The sequence below is a fragment of the Acomys russatus genome, chromosome 12, assembly GCF_903995435.1.
Source record: "Acomys russatus chromosome 12, mAcoRus1.1, whole genome shotgun sequence".
Lineage (NCBI taxonomy): Eukaryota > Metazoa > Chordata > Mammalia > Rodentia > Muridae > Acomys > Acomys russatus.
The window spans coordinates 56,077,468-56,093,630 of record NC_067148.1 but is presented as its reverse complement, the minus strand read 5'-3'; the positions used below and the strand labels follow the sequence as shown (position 1 = coordinate 56,093,630).

Here is a 16,163-nt window from a genome sequence, read left to right as displayed (position 1 = left end):
CTTCATTTGAATCCCATGGGGAGGTTCTCCTTTCATTTTGAGACATCTCACTCCACTGAGCATCTGAAAGTTGCCAGACACTGAGCTGACAAATCAGGACATTTAAAGCTCAACAAAACAAAACAAAAGATACTAATATGATAGAGTGTTCAATATGTAGGAAATATTTTTTTAAATCTAAAAACAAGTTTGGTGGAAATATAAAATAGTGGGCCACTACAAAAAAAAAAAAAAAATAGCATAGTGTTCCTTAAAAAAAAAAAAAAAAAAAAATCACACGACAGAATTACCATATGGTTCAACAACTCCAATTATGGTACGTGCCTGGGAGAGAATGGGTTGATTCAAAAGGTTATTTATTCACCAGTGTTTATAGCAGCATTATTCAGAATAGCCAAGAGTTGGAAACAACCCAAATGTCCACCCACGGATGACTGATTGGGTGAAACTTTGGAAATACATACAATAGAAAGCTATCTGGTCTTAAAGAGGAAATTTTGATACAGTCTGCAACATGGGCAATCCTGGAGTCTCTATGCTAAGGGAAGTGGGCCAGACACAGAATGATAAAATTAGTACTATTCTACTGATAGGATGCCTGGAATAGTCAGATTCATAGAAAGATGAATGGTCGAGAAATGCTCTTGCAGAGGACCCAAGCTGAGTCCGCAGCACTGACATCACGTGGCTGGCACTCACCCACAACTGTAGCTCCCGGGCAATCCCTTACCTCTGGCCTCCACGGGCACCCAGACCCATGTGCATGTGCCCACACCACACATATAAACACATAAATAAAGATAATATGCTTTTTGAAATAAAAAAGAAAAGGACCACTGCTGTCATGCCCAAGACTGAGAGAGTAAAGTAGAGTTAGTGTTTGCCAAGTGAAGAAGATAAAGAGGATAGGGTTGTGGGGTGGGGCACCCCATGACACACTGCATACACTAAGTGCCTCTGAATGCCACACTTTGAATGGTAGGGTGGTAAACTCTATATTCTGTATACTTTACAACAGCAAACAAACTCTGAAAGATAAAGAGAATGTGGGGATATGAAAGTGAGTGAGGTGCAAAGATAGAGCTTCCCACGGAAGACTGAGAAGTGTGCACTGAAATAAACAGGGTATAGTGTGTCCAGGCAGGGCCGTCTACAGAAGCCAACAAGCCAGCGAGCTGAGGTCAAGAGACCAGTGCAGAGGATGGCTGGAAAAGCCCAAATCTGGCCCAAGCACTGTGGTACCAAGGCTCCACAGAAATGCTTTATACCTCCATCCAATCTCCTATAAGTCTGAAAGCTGAGAGTGTATTAACTTAAAAAATAACAAGAGAAACTATTATAAACATGCTCTGGCCGTTATGAGCCCTAAGAAGGCTTAGCGCGCCGCAGTCGTGGCTTCAGCCGGAAAGTGAGCTCACGGCCTCCCCAGCTTTCCCAGGACATCTCGGTTTGTACAGCTGTGCCACCCAGCTAATTATTTGCAGCTCTAAAACTTGATCCCAGCGTTTCCCAGGCCTCGTCTCCATGTCTTAGCGAGGCTGAGGTGGAGGCCAGAGCAAAGGCACCTTTCACTAAGCACAGTCACACATGCTGGGACGCATCCTGAGAAACATGTCATCGGGCGGTTCTGTGGACCCCAGCGTGTGCTCACATGTCCCCGTGTGGTGCTGTCTGCTGCCCACTCACTCCTGGGGTTCAGCCGACTGCTTCTTCTCTGTCAACACGTTATTGTACTGAACAGTGCAGGGAACATATAAACCCAAACATGACTAGGGATGAAGGAAAGGGAGCAACAAAGAATATGGGGCATTGGGTGGGTTTCAGATCCGTTATAATCTCGTGGAAGCACTATCATGTATGAGCATCGCCCTTGGATGAGCAGCATTACTGCTTCATGACCTTATGCATGCACAGATGTCACAGGGAGATGCACCGCCACCAACAGCCTGCCCAGCCACTGGTGAGCCCATCCCTATGGTCTGATCAGAACTAAGGTTTACAGTTGGATTGCCTCAGTCACTCTATCCACCAAAAGGGCAGTGCATTATCAGTGACTGGAATTTTTCTTTTTTAATTCCCTTTAATGTAGGGAATCGTAAAACTCTGTAATGCTTTCCGTGCTGTAGCCTTAGGGTGATAAATCCTGAGCAGGGCTCCTCCACAGCCCACCACATCACTCACAGCAAACGCACAGTGGCACAGTGAACGTCATTCTCACGTTACAAGCCTCAGCTGAACCGGGGATGAGAAGGCACAGGATGTCCTGCTGCTCCCCTCAACTGCTGCAGCTGATAATTTCTCGAAGCGATGACACAGTTAAGTCCCTGTTTTCTCTATTGTTAGAGAGAGACGTAGAGATCCAGGCGATCTCAGACACTGGCATGCAAGCCTTGGGAGCGCCACTGCCAGGTTACAAAGCAGTTTGACAACCCTGATGGAGATTAATGACCCAAACGTAATTTATGCGTGAGGAGATAATTTTAAAAGGCCAGACATTGTATTTGGCCCAATGCACCTAGATATATGACCAATATAATGACATAAGATAAAGCTGCGTTATTGATTAGCTCATTCTCTGTTACTCAAAAAGCAAAGAAAGAGGGAGGAGGGAAGTAAGGAAGGAGGGAGGAGGTGGGAGGGGGAAGAGGTGGGAGGGAGGAGGGAGGGAGGGAAGAGGTGGGAGGGAGGAGGGAGGGAGGGATAGTGGGAGGGAGGGAAGAGGTAGGAGGGAGGGAGGGAGGGAAGAGGTGGGAGGGTGGGAAGAGGTAGGAGGGAAGGAGGGAGGGAAGAGGTGGGAGGGTGGGAGGGAAGGAGGGAAGAGGTGGGAGGGGGAAAGAGGTGGGAGGGAGAAGCAGGGCCTTTTCATCATGGTGCTAAGGAGTTAAGAGAAACACTTTCAGTCACCACACACAGACAAATTGAACAATATTTTTGAATAAAACAAAACCCAAACTAATAAAGATTGCACTTGAGGGCTAGAATGTAGCTCAGTGGTAGAGCCCCTCCAGAGCCCTGTTATCCAATCCTTGACACCGAAGACTCTACGGTGGGAAAATGGTCAATGTCACAGTCACGATTTATAATTGCCCCAAACTGGGAACATGGTAAATACAGCACTATGTGTCTATATAATAAAGTAGTGTTCAGTCTTTAAACACTGTTATAGGTATTTAGCTGTTGGTCATAAAGACAGAAGTGAGACTGCCCGGCCGTGGCCCAGTCAGCAAAGGCTGTGCATATGAGAGAAAGGCCTCAAGTTCTGGGCCGTGCAGCTCCCAGAGTTCTGGAAAAAGCGTTACAATCCTGCACTCTCGGCAACAGACACCTTCTGAGCTAGGATTTACTAGGTTGCCCTAAAGTTAAACAAACTCACATCCTTTGGTCAAGCCTGTTCCTCGGAGAAAACAAAAACACATCCAGAAAAAGACTTTTACAGGAATGCCTGCAGAAGGCTCTTACAATGGACAAAAGCTGGAAACAAGCCTGACAAGGAATGGATAAACAAATCTCGGTGCGCTCGTAAACCGAAACAGTGCTCAGAAGGGCAAGGCACAAAGCATGACAGGAAACTGGAGAAAGAAGCCAGGCATACGCAGGCTGTGATCCCATTGCTAGGAAGTTATATATATCATCACATGAACTCATCAACAGGAGGAAAAATCAGGGCAGAAGTTTCTCTGGCTGGAGAGAGGAGAGGACAAAGCTGATAGGAAACAGCCTGGGATGGGGACGGGGAACACCCTGGGGTGAGACAATGGGAATGGTCCACGGTTGATAAGTGCACGGCTTGCACATGCGTCTCCGTTTGTCAAAATTCATCCAACTGTACACTCAAGATCTGTGTACGTCACCGTCTGCAGCTGGCAGCAGGCCCTCCATATCTGCCCACAGCACTCTGGTGTGTCCATCTCAGTGCTGAGGATAGGTACCAACTGTAGGAACCCCTGCCTCATCATGAAGCTGCTGTGGCTCCCAGCACGCACACACCACTGAATGTCACACATTGGTGCCTTGGCCCTGTTCTACTGCCGGGCTTTGATGGCGGCGTCTGCACTGAGCTTTTGTTTATCAGGATTGCCCTGGACAATACTGTATCGCAAATGCTCACACAGCATTCGCACGGATGTGGTGCTACCCATCAGCTAGTGGTGTTTTCAAGGACGCACAAGGATGGGGTTAACAGAGTTGTAATGTAACTTATAATATAAAGGACTGGGGCTTGGGTTGGTACCCTGATGCCTGGGAGGCAGTCCAGTCCTGAAATCAATATCGCGTGGACGACAAGGCATGGTTGCATGGCTATGCGCTCAGAAAAGGGAGAGAAAACACTCAGGAGTGGATGCGCTGTCTCGGCCCCATACATGCCTTACTTTCTCTGCCGCAAGCCTTTCCTGTGCTCCTGTCCAGTCCCCTGGCACATCCTTCCTCATTTCCTCCGTCCTCCCTTCGGTGAGTCTTTCCGTGAGCCCCTCCCCAGGCCCCTTCCTGTGTCTTCTCTTTCCATCCGCAGCACCACAGAGCAGAAGCCAACAGCTGCCTGCCTGCTTCCTACACTGGAGCACAAGCCACAGGAGGGACCAGCTCTTCCCGCTAATGACAAGAGAGACATTGCTGTATTGGTTAGTGTAGATAAGGAAATTACTCTTTCTATGCCGAGGGTTCTGCGCCGATACAGTAACTGTCCCATGCATCAGCAAATCCAAAGACTCCAGAACACAGTGACTGGCAACTCCATGGTATACTAAATATGTACAGTAGGCTCAAATATGAATAAGGTAAACTCGGGTTATTAAAAATTGTGGATGAGGGGCTGGAGAGACGGCTCAGAGGTTAAGCACACTGACTGCTCTTCCAGAGGTCCTGAGTTCAACTCCCAGCAACCACATGGTGGCTCACAACCATCCATAATGTGATCTAATGCACACTGTATACATAATAAATAAATCTTTTTTTTAAATGTGGAATATTAGGAAAAAATCCTTTCCCCTCCTCTTTCATGTTTGTGGAATGTGCATGTTGTTGCTCACATGTGAGCACATATTTACATGTGTGCCTGTGAGTGTGGAGGCCCAAAGCTACTGTCAGGACACATCCGTAATCACCCTTCCACCACAGCCATTTAGGCCCAGAGCTCACTGGCACAGTTAGTCCTGCCAGCCGGTTTGCTCCCAGTCTCCCTCAACTCTGCTTTCCCAGGTTGGAATGACAAGGTAGGTTGCCATGCTCACCTGGAATTTACAAGCGTTTCAGGGGACTGCTGAGCCATCTCCCTAATCCACCGAAACATTTGTCTTATAATTTGTTTAAACATTTCTGTTACTATCATGTATTCCGTCTACATCAGAATGAAGCATTTCTGTGTAAAGAAATGATCCAGCTGGGTTTATCAGTGCGCATCTTAAATCCCAGCATTAGGGAGGTAGAGGCAGGCAGCTCTCCGTGAATTCGTTGCCAGTCAGGTCTATACAGCCTACCCAGGGATATACAGTGAGGCCCTCAAAGGAGGGTGGGGGGTGGGAAGCTAGAACAGATTATAAACTGCAAAATGCCTGAAATGTTTTCTTCAGAAATTACAATTTTTGCTTAGCCCTAGTATAACAGGAAAAATAATGGGTTTATTTTTCCAGGGTGGGGGTGGGGGGAGGGGCAGACTTCTCTTTCTGACTACAAATGTGCAAGCAGCTTTATTTTTATGCAAAACAGCTGGGAGTGGGAAATGCATATTGAGACAGAACCTTGCAAAACCAGCCCCATTCACTTCCCTAGAATCCCCCTCAAGTCCCAGCCAGAGTAGCTGACTTTGAGACAGACAGGATGTCCGAGGCTCTGCTGTTCAGAGCCCAAAAGGGAAAAACAGGAGTGTTTACTGAGAGCCCCAGGTCTTCCCTGACTGGCATAACCACAGCTGCTGACTCTGATTTCTTACACATTACTGGGTAACCAGAAGAAACACTGTGCATAGGAAATAAAACAAAATGGTAGACACGGCTAACAAAGATATGTGCTGTAGAGATCAGAAGAGATTAGGACAAAAGTGATAACCCTTTGTGAGCCTCGGGAGTATCGTAGTTTATTTCTAAGCAATCAAGAGGAGGAAGGACTTCTATTTGTTTTGTCAAACAAATGTCAGACAAACTTTACATCTGAAACTGGAGAGGTCAGTACGAAGCCTGACGTGGTATCACACCAACCTGATGGCAGCGTGTGGTAACAGGGCCTTCTGAGATAGAGCTTTCAAAAGGGTAACTGTCTCCACTCAGAGATTTCTTTTTAATGCACAAGCCAAGACCTGCTTGTTATAAGGGCACAATTTACAGGTTAAGATCTACAAATCTTAGGGGTGTAGTCTGTCTGTTTTCTTACCAACCTTGACAGCAAGTTTGGCAACTTGTGTGTGTGTGTGTGTTTGTGTGTGTGCGTGTGTGTGTGTGTGTGTGTGTGTGTACCAACAGCATACACCACCTAATTCTTGTCAATTTATCAGAGATTTAAGGGAACAAAACACAATGGCCATGTAAACTAATGAGGCTTTACAATTCTTGTCTGAGGTCTTGCACATAACAAAGGTTCTTCTGTGATCCCATTCCCACAACCAAGTGCCACTTCCTAATTAAACCTACACAAAAAGAAAGGCGGTTTCCTAAGGCAGCTCCTCTGCTGCTGCCATAGGGAACATTTCCTTTCTCACAAAACAGATTTTATCCGTAAAAGGATTTAAAAAAAAAAAATATATATATATATATATATACATATATATATGTATGTATGTATATATATAAAACAGATCTGACCCTGCTGGTGAAAATATTTGAGCAGGCTTTAAAAATTATTTTAAAGGAAATACAAAACACCAATCCAATTTGTGTTCTCTTTGGCTCCACACTATCAGGTAAGACGCACCCAATTCTAAAAGCTACTTACAACGCATGGAAGAAGCGCTAGTATCTGCAGAAGAAAACACTGGGGAGTCTCCGATGGACACCTATGAAGTTCTATACATCTATCAGTAAATACTCCTTTTAAAGTGGTCCTCAAAACCAACCAGGACCTTGTAATTTAAACCTCAAAATATGGTTTCTATTTACTGCATTATTTCTTTGGCAGGGAGTGAGCTTGGTCTTTGTAATTGAAAGCTCAAGTTATCATCCACAATAAAAACAACTCAAGCCGCAAAGGGCCTGCAAACTATTATGCTAATGATGGGCAAAACTTATAGAAGGCCAGGAACACAGCTTCTGAAAACCTCAGTGGTGAGCTGCAGCTGTATCGGGAAGTGCTCAAGTCAAGATGCAGAAGAAGCACGAAGACCTAATTGTTTATGTCCCAGACCCTCAGCTGGAAGACAGTCAGGGTCTAGGGATGCTATCCCATAGCCATGCCAGGCTCTTCAATCCTTGAGCAGCAGGCATCCTGGAGTCCCAGCCTTGAGCGAGCTGCACAAACCCTCCACTCTCACTCTCAGTTTAGTCGCCTGTCACAGTTTAGTCGCCAGTGACTGACCCTGTGATTCTAATGTGACACAACCCAAGTCAGAGGTCTACACAGCACAAGCCTGGCACAGTAAGCAGTGGCCTTAGCACTGCTGGTAGGTTATTAAATGTGTAGAGCTCCAAGGAAAGGAAAAGTAAAGCCAGGACAGGTAGCATCCTTGGCTTTCTCAGGGTAAAGGGATGGTGAATGTCTCTGCCTCGTCACACTAACCCAAATCTTCATTTTTACAATGATCCCATTTTATTTTCCAAATCTGAAAAGTTACCATTGACTCAAAAGTTTGTTTTTAAAAAATGTGTATAATTGCTTTTTTTTTTTTTTTTTTTTTTTTTTTTTTTTTTAGTTTATCCTATTAGTAAGTCTAATTAGATAATCTTTTTTAATATCTCCCATCCCGGTGTCTGAAGAGAAAGGACAGTGATGGGGGTAGGAGAACGGTTAGATGGCTCAGTCTACGAAGTGTCACACAAGCTTGAGGACCTGAGCACACACATAAAAAAGGCCGGGCATGCTGGTGAACACCTGTGTCCTTAGTTCAAGGAGGGGGGTGGGTCAGAAACAAGGGGACCCTATAGCTTGATAGCCAGCTAGCTGGGAGTGACTGTTTCAACAAGGTAAGATGGAGAGCGAGTAGCCAGGTACAATGCCTCACACATGTAATCCCAGCACTCAGGGAGGCAGAGGCAGGTGGATCTCTGTGAGTTCGAGCCCAGCCTGGTCTACAAAGTGAGTCCAGGACAGCCAAAGCTACACAGAGAAACCCTGTCTCAAAAAACCCCAAATAAACAAACAAACAAGATGGAGAGAATTTAAAGAGGAAACTTGGTATCAATGTCCCGTGTCCACATGCATGTGTGCACACATGCCTATGAACTAGCATGGGCTCATGAACACAAGCACACACCTGTGCACTCGCGTACACACACAGAGACACACACATACAGAGTACACAAAGAAAAGGGCCAGATAAAGAAATAAACTGATGTTTCCTGGGTATAAGAAATTAGTTGGACTGAGTGTGGTGGTACATGCCTTTAATCCCAGCACTTGGGAGGCAGAGGCAGGTGGATCTCTGTGAGTTCGAGGCCAGCCTGGTCTACAAAGGGAGTCCAGGACAGCCAGGGCTACACAGAAAAACCCTGTCTTGAAAAAGCAAAAAAAGAAGGAAAAAAAAAAAAAAAAAAAAGGAGAAGAAGAAAAGAAATTAGTTGGGCATGCTGCACTGCTTCTAGTGCTACCATACTCTACTTTATAGAAGATTGCCTTGGTGCTGTTCCCTGTGAATCTCCACTACGCCACACCAACAACAATCACAGACAAGGTAATATACCCATATTAAAAAGAGCTGGTTCCCAGGTTCCTCAGTCTTGCCCGAGGCATTTTCCCAGCTGAGATCAAGGGCACCTAGTCCCAGGATGTATTAGAAGTCAGTCCTCGATTTAGCAAGGAAAATTCCAAAGTTTGCATTTTTGTTCCAACAGGTTTGGAATCTGGCTGACCACCATAACAAGGTGCTGTGCCGGGGAGTCTATGGCTGCTTCTCTGAGCTTGGGCCACTGAGCTCAGCAAGTGGTCACCTGCTGAGACAGATGTGGCTGCGAACTGATCCACAGCCCCCTCTGGATTCTGTCTCTCTCTCTCTCTTTTTTTCTTCTCTTTTTAAAAAAGATTTATTTATTTATTATTATGTATACATTGTTCTGTCTGCATGTAAACCTGCACACCAGAAGAGGGCATTAGATCACATTATAGATGGTGGTAAGCCATCATGTGGTTGCTGTGAATTGAACTCAGGACCTTTGGAATAATAGGTGGTGCTCTTAACCACTGAGCCATCTCTCCAGCCCCTGGATTCTGTCTCTTGAGGCTGAGACTAGAGCTCCACAAACCACCAGGTATCTCCTTCAGGTGGGCTGTGCCTGTCACTGGCTTTTCCTGCCACTCTCACGCCAACAGGTGCCGCTGACAAGGCTGCAGTAGTTGATTCCGTTTTTAACTATCCAGTATTTCCCAGAGCAGGCTCCTATTCTCCCATGAAGCCAGCGTCACGGCGGGCAAAGTTCCCCTCCAAGGGTGCAGATGCTAATAAGCCCAACCCTCCCTTGGTTCCTCTATCGCCATCACGGTCTGAGAGTCTTTCTGGCCCCTTTTCCAGTTCTCCAATACAGTCTAACCACTTCTTGTGAGTATGCCCCTCTCCACGCCCAACTTACATGCTCTCTGTTGTCTTGCCTGGACCCTGGCTTTCACAGTGCAATAAAATGTTTAACTGTGGTCAAATATAGGTAACATTAAAATCACCATTCTCACCATTTAAATTGTATGATTCAGTGGCATTAACTTGTCTGGCTGCCCCTGACTCCACAGCAAACGACTGCTAGGTTTCTGTCAGGACCTGCCCCTCACCCACCCACGGTCCCCTCGGAAACCACAGACCCAGCCAGATCTACCCCCACACTCCAGGCTTGGACAAGAACCAAATGGGCCAAGGAGTGATGCGTCGTCTACCTCACACCTGGAGGAGACGGTGAGACTCGAACAGACATTAACAACAAGGCAGACAGACGTCAGAGGGCTGCGGACGCTCTGCAGCGGGCCTGGCCCGACCTACCTGCTGTAAGTCCAGGGTGATGGTGACCCAGTGATATTGTCTCCCGTTTTGGATACTGGGGCTCTGCCACCAGTTATTGGTGCCATCTATCGCGTGAGATATTGGGTGGCGTTCTGTTAAAACAAAACCAAAAACACAAGTAGCTCTCAAATCTGGACTTTTTTCCCCCCTAAACTGCTAAACTCAGGACAAGGATAACAGCCAAGGGGAGCACACTGTTCAAAGACTCTCAGCCAGAGTCTCCAGTTGCTTCAGAAAGTATAAATTCCCATGGGTGGGTCTGAGTGGAGCTCAGAGACAGAGCACACGCTACACATGTGCAAAGCCCTGGGTTTGCTCCCAGTACCCACAAAAATAAGTCGCATAAAGTATCATATTAACACTTTTCTATGAATAGAGAGCTGTACTTGCCTCTAGGATTTGTGCTGTTGCTGTCACACACTCGACACTGGGCGTTTCGAACAGGCCGGCCGGGCACGTGCTCCACCAGTTTGCAGAACATCTCTGGCCCCTTCTCACCACAGGTGGCGTTGGCACTGATGCGGGCATTGGTGGCCAGGTTGAGAATGGCTGGGAACAAGCCTGAAAGCCAAAGTCAAAGGCCAAATCAGCCGAGCCAAGCTGTACATCCCATTTCACGGACAAACCCAAAGAGGACGGTAAAGGCACGTGCCGAATGAAGGGACCTGCCACCTAGACTGGGCACACAAAATGCAAAAGTGATGTGAAGTTCTGAGGCAGGACTCACCTGTGAGGAGACCCAGAGCACTAGGTAGAAGAAATGAAAGAATTTTCTAGAGTAAATATGCTCCACATCTTTATCTGAGTCCCAGCTTCTTAGGCACATGTGATGGGGTGGGGCGGGTGGGCAGGATATAGAGGATGAATATGCTAATATACAGGATGAATATGCTAATATCGAGGATGAATATGCTAATATCGAGGATGAATAAGCTAAGATGTGGGCATTTTGCCACAACTATATTTTATAAGAAGTAACGAAAACAATTATTAATGGGTAACCTAAGTGTCCAGGAGCAGGGCACTGTTTTCTCCTTCAATTCATTTTGAAATAAATCAAAAGGTAACCTGAGCGGATAGAGAAACGGGCACTTGAAGAGATGGTCACTGAAGAGAGACGCTAACAGCGATTGTAGAGTCTAGGCTCTCAGAGTACAGTTCCTATTAAAATGTTGAAACAACGTGTTTAAAGACAAGTCATAAATTCACACTCTGTCCAGAGAAATCTGCGACCTTCCTCAAAGGCAGCGGTTTTGTCTCCAGGAGGACTCGCAGGGTCTTCCCTGTAATTATGCAGGGTTTTATTTTTCCTTTCTTTTCTCCCTCATGAGGGCCTGTTTTCTTGGATGAATAAAACTTCAGAAGGCAAAGACTCAGATTTTACAGCTCTCCCATCACAGATGATCTCTGTCTCAGCTGATCTTATCTCCAAGCAGCTGGGCTCGGGGCAGGTTCAAAGGACTCAGAGGCAGGTTTTTCACAACCCTGAGACCAGGTCCTCAGTAGGTTTTTTCTGAGGTTTAACTTTATCTTGATGAAGGAGGGTACTAGCAACAAAGATGCTAGAACGATCCAGAAAGCACAGGTGGAGGAGGCGACCTGCAGGAGGAGACCTCGTAAACAGCGCTGGGAGGAGCCTGATCTGCGGCTGAGCCTCTGATGGCTAGATTCTGATCTTCACGGATCGCAGACCGTAATAAGTTCTTTGTAAATAACACCAGTCGGGTCTGGGGATGCAGCTCACTGGTAGAGCATTCGCCTAGCACACCCATTAGACACACACACACACACACACACACACACACACATGCACGCACGCATGCACAGACACACTGGGTCAGTACTACTTCTGAAATGTTTTTGTCCAGTTTAATAACACAAAATTGTGTTAATTCTATAGAAGGGATTCTTGTCTTTGGTTTCTTTTATCTTTGAGTACTGCCCAGCACTCTCAATGGTGTTTTATCATAAGCATTTAGGCTTTTATATCATAAAACAAAAATGGTTCTCTTGAGAGAGTCGCTGTGCTGGAAACAACTTACTCAGCTCCAGTTGGTTGGTTGTTGTTGCTGCTGTTTCACTGAGGGGACCCCTGGCTACACCCCTGATGGGGACCCCCTGGCCATACCCCTGACCAAGTAGGCCTCAGTCCTAAGACTTGCTGGTAGGAAAAAAGGACTCTCAAAGTCTGGTGGGAAGGGATGGGAGGGTGGAAAGGCTGGTAAATATGTTCAAAATACATTGCATGACATTTTCAAAAAAATCATTTTAAATACATTCTAAAGCCTAAGTCTTTCAGGGTCTTTTCACACACAGTAGAGTTACCGGGCAGTTCTGCCCTAATGGAAGGACGTGTTCAAGTCAACAGCTCCGAAGCCTGTGAGTGGCCAAAACCTACACCTCACATAGGTATGTTTACTTCCACTATAGAAAGTCATTATCATGTCTTCTTGGTCTGGCCACATATCAGAAGGCCAAAGAGAGACTTGTGGTAACAATTTGGATAAGGACAGTATTTGTTTGTTTGTTTGCGTTAAGTTCTCTGCAGCCACTGAATCATCTTCAAGTCTGCAGAAACACTTCAACCCAGGGCGACTATGTGAGGATCGAGCAGGCAGAGAGACGGACAGGAAGTCTACTCACACTTTCCAAGAAGGGAAAGTTGGCTTTGCACAGAAGCATCCAATATGGATAAAGCCAGGCATGTGTACATTGCACCTAATAGACTGGGCTTTGCGCTTCTGCTGGGCCCTTTATGCTTTGTTGTTGTTGGTTTTGTTCTGTTAGCTGTTGCTACTGCAGAGGTAACCTCTTCTCTCCTGTTCAGGACATGCTGTGGGGCAGTTCAACCCCCCATGCTTTCAGCACCACCTAGACTTGGCGCACCAAACTCCACAGAGCATGAAATAAATGCCTCCTCGGTCGCTGCCTGTTCCTGTTTGCGGCCCCTTTCCTCACTGCCTGAGCACACCTGGCCTCCTAAAGCGCCCTTCAGGGCAGGGTCTCTGTACTGGAAAGTTTCCCCGACTAAGATTGAGTTAAAAAAAAAAAAAAGTTACCAACATATGGACAAAAAAATACTATTACCTAATTACTATAGCTTCATCCCAGACACTTACACGGGTTTAATAATTCATTATTAGAAGCTTCTGAGTTTTTCCCTAAACAGTATTTTTCACATCTCACTGTATCTTCAAATGTTGGTTGAGTGCACTGCAGCATTTTTCACTGAGTCTTTTCAAACATTCGGGGTCAACCCTTCAGGCCATAGAGATAAGTGTGTACGTGTGTACAAGTGTATACATGTATGCAGGTGTGTGCATCTGTGCAAGTGTATGCTTTCATCTCGGGAAGTAAAGGTTTTTGAGTTCCACACAATGTCGTGTTTAACTAATATATAATAAAAATCAATGCGATGTTCTGCAAAGAGGAGGATCTGAAATTCCTATTTAAAGGAACTTTGCCAACATGTTCAGCTAACCTTTCCCTAGCGTTAAACAGAAGATTGAGACTGTTTTATACCGTTGACTAATCAAATGGTTTCTAGGGTCACAATGTTCCCCTTTTTGGAAAACAAAGACAACTTTCACAAGAGTCAAAGTCACTGATTCAAATCTCAGAAAAATCTGAGAAAAGTTAAGAATTCAAGTTTGTGATTTTTTTCTAAGCATCCAAAAACACATTTAATCTTCATTTATGAAATGCTTTCTCTCTTCATCTCTCATTTTCCAAGGACACATTTATGAATTTACTGCAGATCCCAGAGATACTGGACAGTGGCTAATGATACAACACTCACACTGGGATCCATGACCACTGCCCTAAAGCCACCACAAGTCTTCTGGTGACCTGAACGCACATTCCTTCATAGTCTCCCTGTCTCCCTCCCTCCCTCCTTTTTTCTCTCTTTCATTTCTTATCTACTCCATATCCTGGCTATTCTTTTGTGTGTGTTTGACAAAATATTGCCATTTATTTTTATTTTGGGTTAATCACAGCCATTTAGACCAGCTGTAATAGTGTCTCCACTAGGGGGCATGCTCCCCCTCTGGCCAGGGTGCAGTGGTTCATCCATGTTTGTGAGCATTTCTATCTGACAGCCCTGGGGCTGTGCCTTCCATAGCCAGGACACTCAGCTGCCACCCTTTGCACAGCTGTCTGAGACAGATGTGGCTGCTCTGGCTGTCTGTGGGAACCACAGGTATTTTGCTCAGGGCACTTCAGCAGCTAGTGAGAGTTCAATTAGTAACAGAAAGTCCAGTTGACCCATCCACGTCATCTTTGCTAATTTACAAGAAAATGAACATCAGCAGTGAGTACTATTTAACAACAACAGCAATTTTGTTTTGTTTTGTTGGTTTTTCGAGACAGGGTTTCTCTGTGTAGCCTTGGCTGTCCTGGACTCACTTTGTAGATCAGGCTGGCCTCGGAACTCACAGCAATCCACCTGCCTCTGCCTCTGCCTCTGCCTCTGCCTCCCAGGCATGCGCCACCACACCAGGCGTGTGCCATCACACATGGCCCAACAACAGCAATTTTAACATATTTTAATAACACCTAACACCAGCTCAGTGGCCCGGGCAAGGTGGGTCTCAAGGAATGACGATGTGGCAAGGTTTTCACTGAAATTATTTGTGGTGACACACTCCCGGCATGCTCTGCAGACCAATCACAAGCTGGGCAGAATTTATACTAATTCAATTAGGTTCCCTCCAGAAAGCAGTAGAGAAAGCCTGCATATGACAAAAGTGAGTGTTGGAAAGGTAAGCCTCTGGCCCAGCAGTGTGTGCAAGCTACAACGTTAAAATCAAAGCAGTAAAGAAGCGTGATAGGCCACCCAGCCCTTGGGGAGGAAAGATGGCTCGCTTGCTGCTGCTGTGTGAGAGACTCGGAACCAGCGCCACTTGACCCAGACACTACCTCCCTGTGCCTTCCCTTTTTGCTTTCAGCTGAAAGTCTACAGGGTATGATCAAGGGTGAAAACATGCAAGTGCTATCACCCCTCAATTTATTCTATAAGGAAGCTCAGGCTAGGCAGGATTCATTGTGTGTGTGTTTACACACACACACACACACACACACACACACACACATACACACACACACATCTGTATGATTAGAAATAGTAATGACGCAGAATAAGCTTTGTGTGTGTGTTTGTGTATATATGCCTGTGTCCACATGTGTAGGGGGGGTGAGGTGTATTCATGCAACCAAAGGTTCACATTGCATTTTTTCCTCAATTTTAAGGGCAGATTTCTCACTGAGCCTGGAGCTCACGGGACTAGTGAAATGGGCTGGCCTGTCTGTTTCTGCCCTGACCCATCAGTACTGGAATGGCAGTGTGCACCTTGCCTTCTGTGTACTTATTAGTGTCTGAACTCGGACCTTCATGTCTACTCGGCGGGCCACCTCCCGAGCCCCAATGCTGACTGGTCCTAGGAGTATTAGCAAATATATAACTGCCGACATGCATTTTTTTCTGTTTTTGGTCTCGCTTTTTTTAACATCAAAGTGGTCAAGAATGAAACTGACCAGTTAGTGGCCAAGGAATGAGTCTGAGACTAACCATGAGAAGACAAAAGCACTGTCAGTGAAAGCTGCTTTCCCACCACAGCAGCCTGCCTGATGCTACATGTTTGGAGGAGGCTTCACCTTCCATGTGAGTGGCCAATGCCAGGCAGGGGCATCTTGGAAGACGCATGTATAATCCCTCAGCCCCCTTCTCCTGTGGCACACGGCTAGTAGTAGTCTTAACATGGGTGTGTTGTCTGAAGAACTTCTGTCCCGACTACAGCAGTGAGTGCTAGAATAACATTTACAGCAACAGGGAGCCACATGAGAGGTACAACTGTACACTGCACTGGAGACTGGGCGTGGTGGCACACTCCTGTCATCTCAGCACTCTGGAGATGGAGGCACAGGGAGACTGACTGAGTGACATACACAAGAAAGGCCTGGGAATGCCCAGTGATAGGGGGATTGCTAGGAAGTACAAGATCCTGCATGCCATCCCTAGAACCACATTTAAAAAATGTAT

The 16,163-nt window shown here is 46.0% G+C and overlaps 1 protein-coding gene across 1 annotated transcript in view; it reads right to left on the bottom strand.

Moving 5' to 3' along the window:
* Lama1 (laminin subunit alpha 1) overlaps positions 1-16,163 on the bottom strand; it is a 123,387-nt gene that overhangs the window by 88,555 nt on the left and 18,669 nt on the right. The window contains exons 2-3 of the mRNA XM_051154463.1: positions 10,514-10,684; positions 10,103-10,215 (exon numbers count right to left, since the gene is read on the bottom strand). Of these exons, the coding sequence (XP_051010420.1) occupies positions 10,103-10,215; positions 10,514-10,684 (284 nt within the window). The remainder of the gene's footprint in view (positions 1-10,102; positions 10,216-10,513; positions 10,685-16,163) is intronic.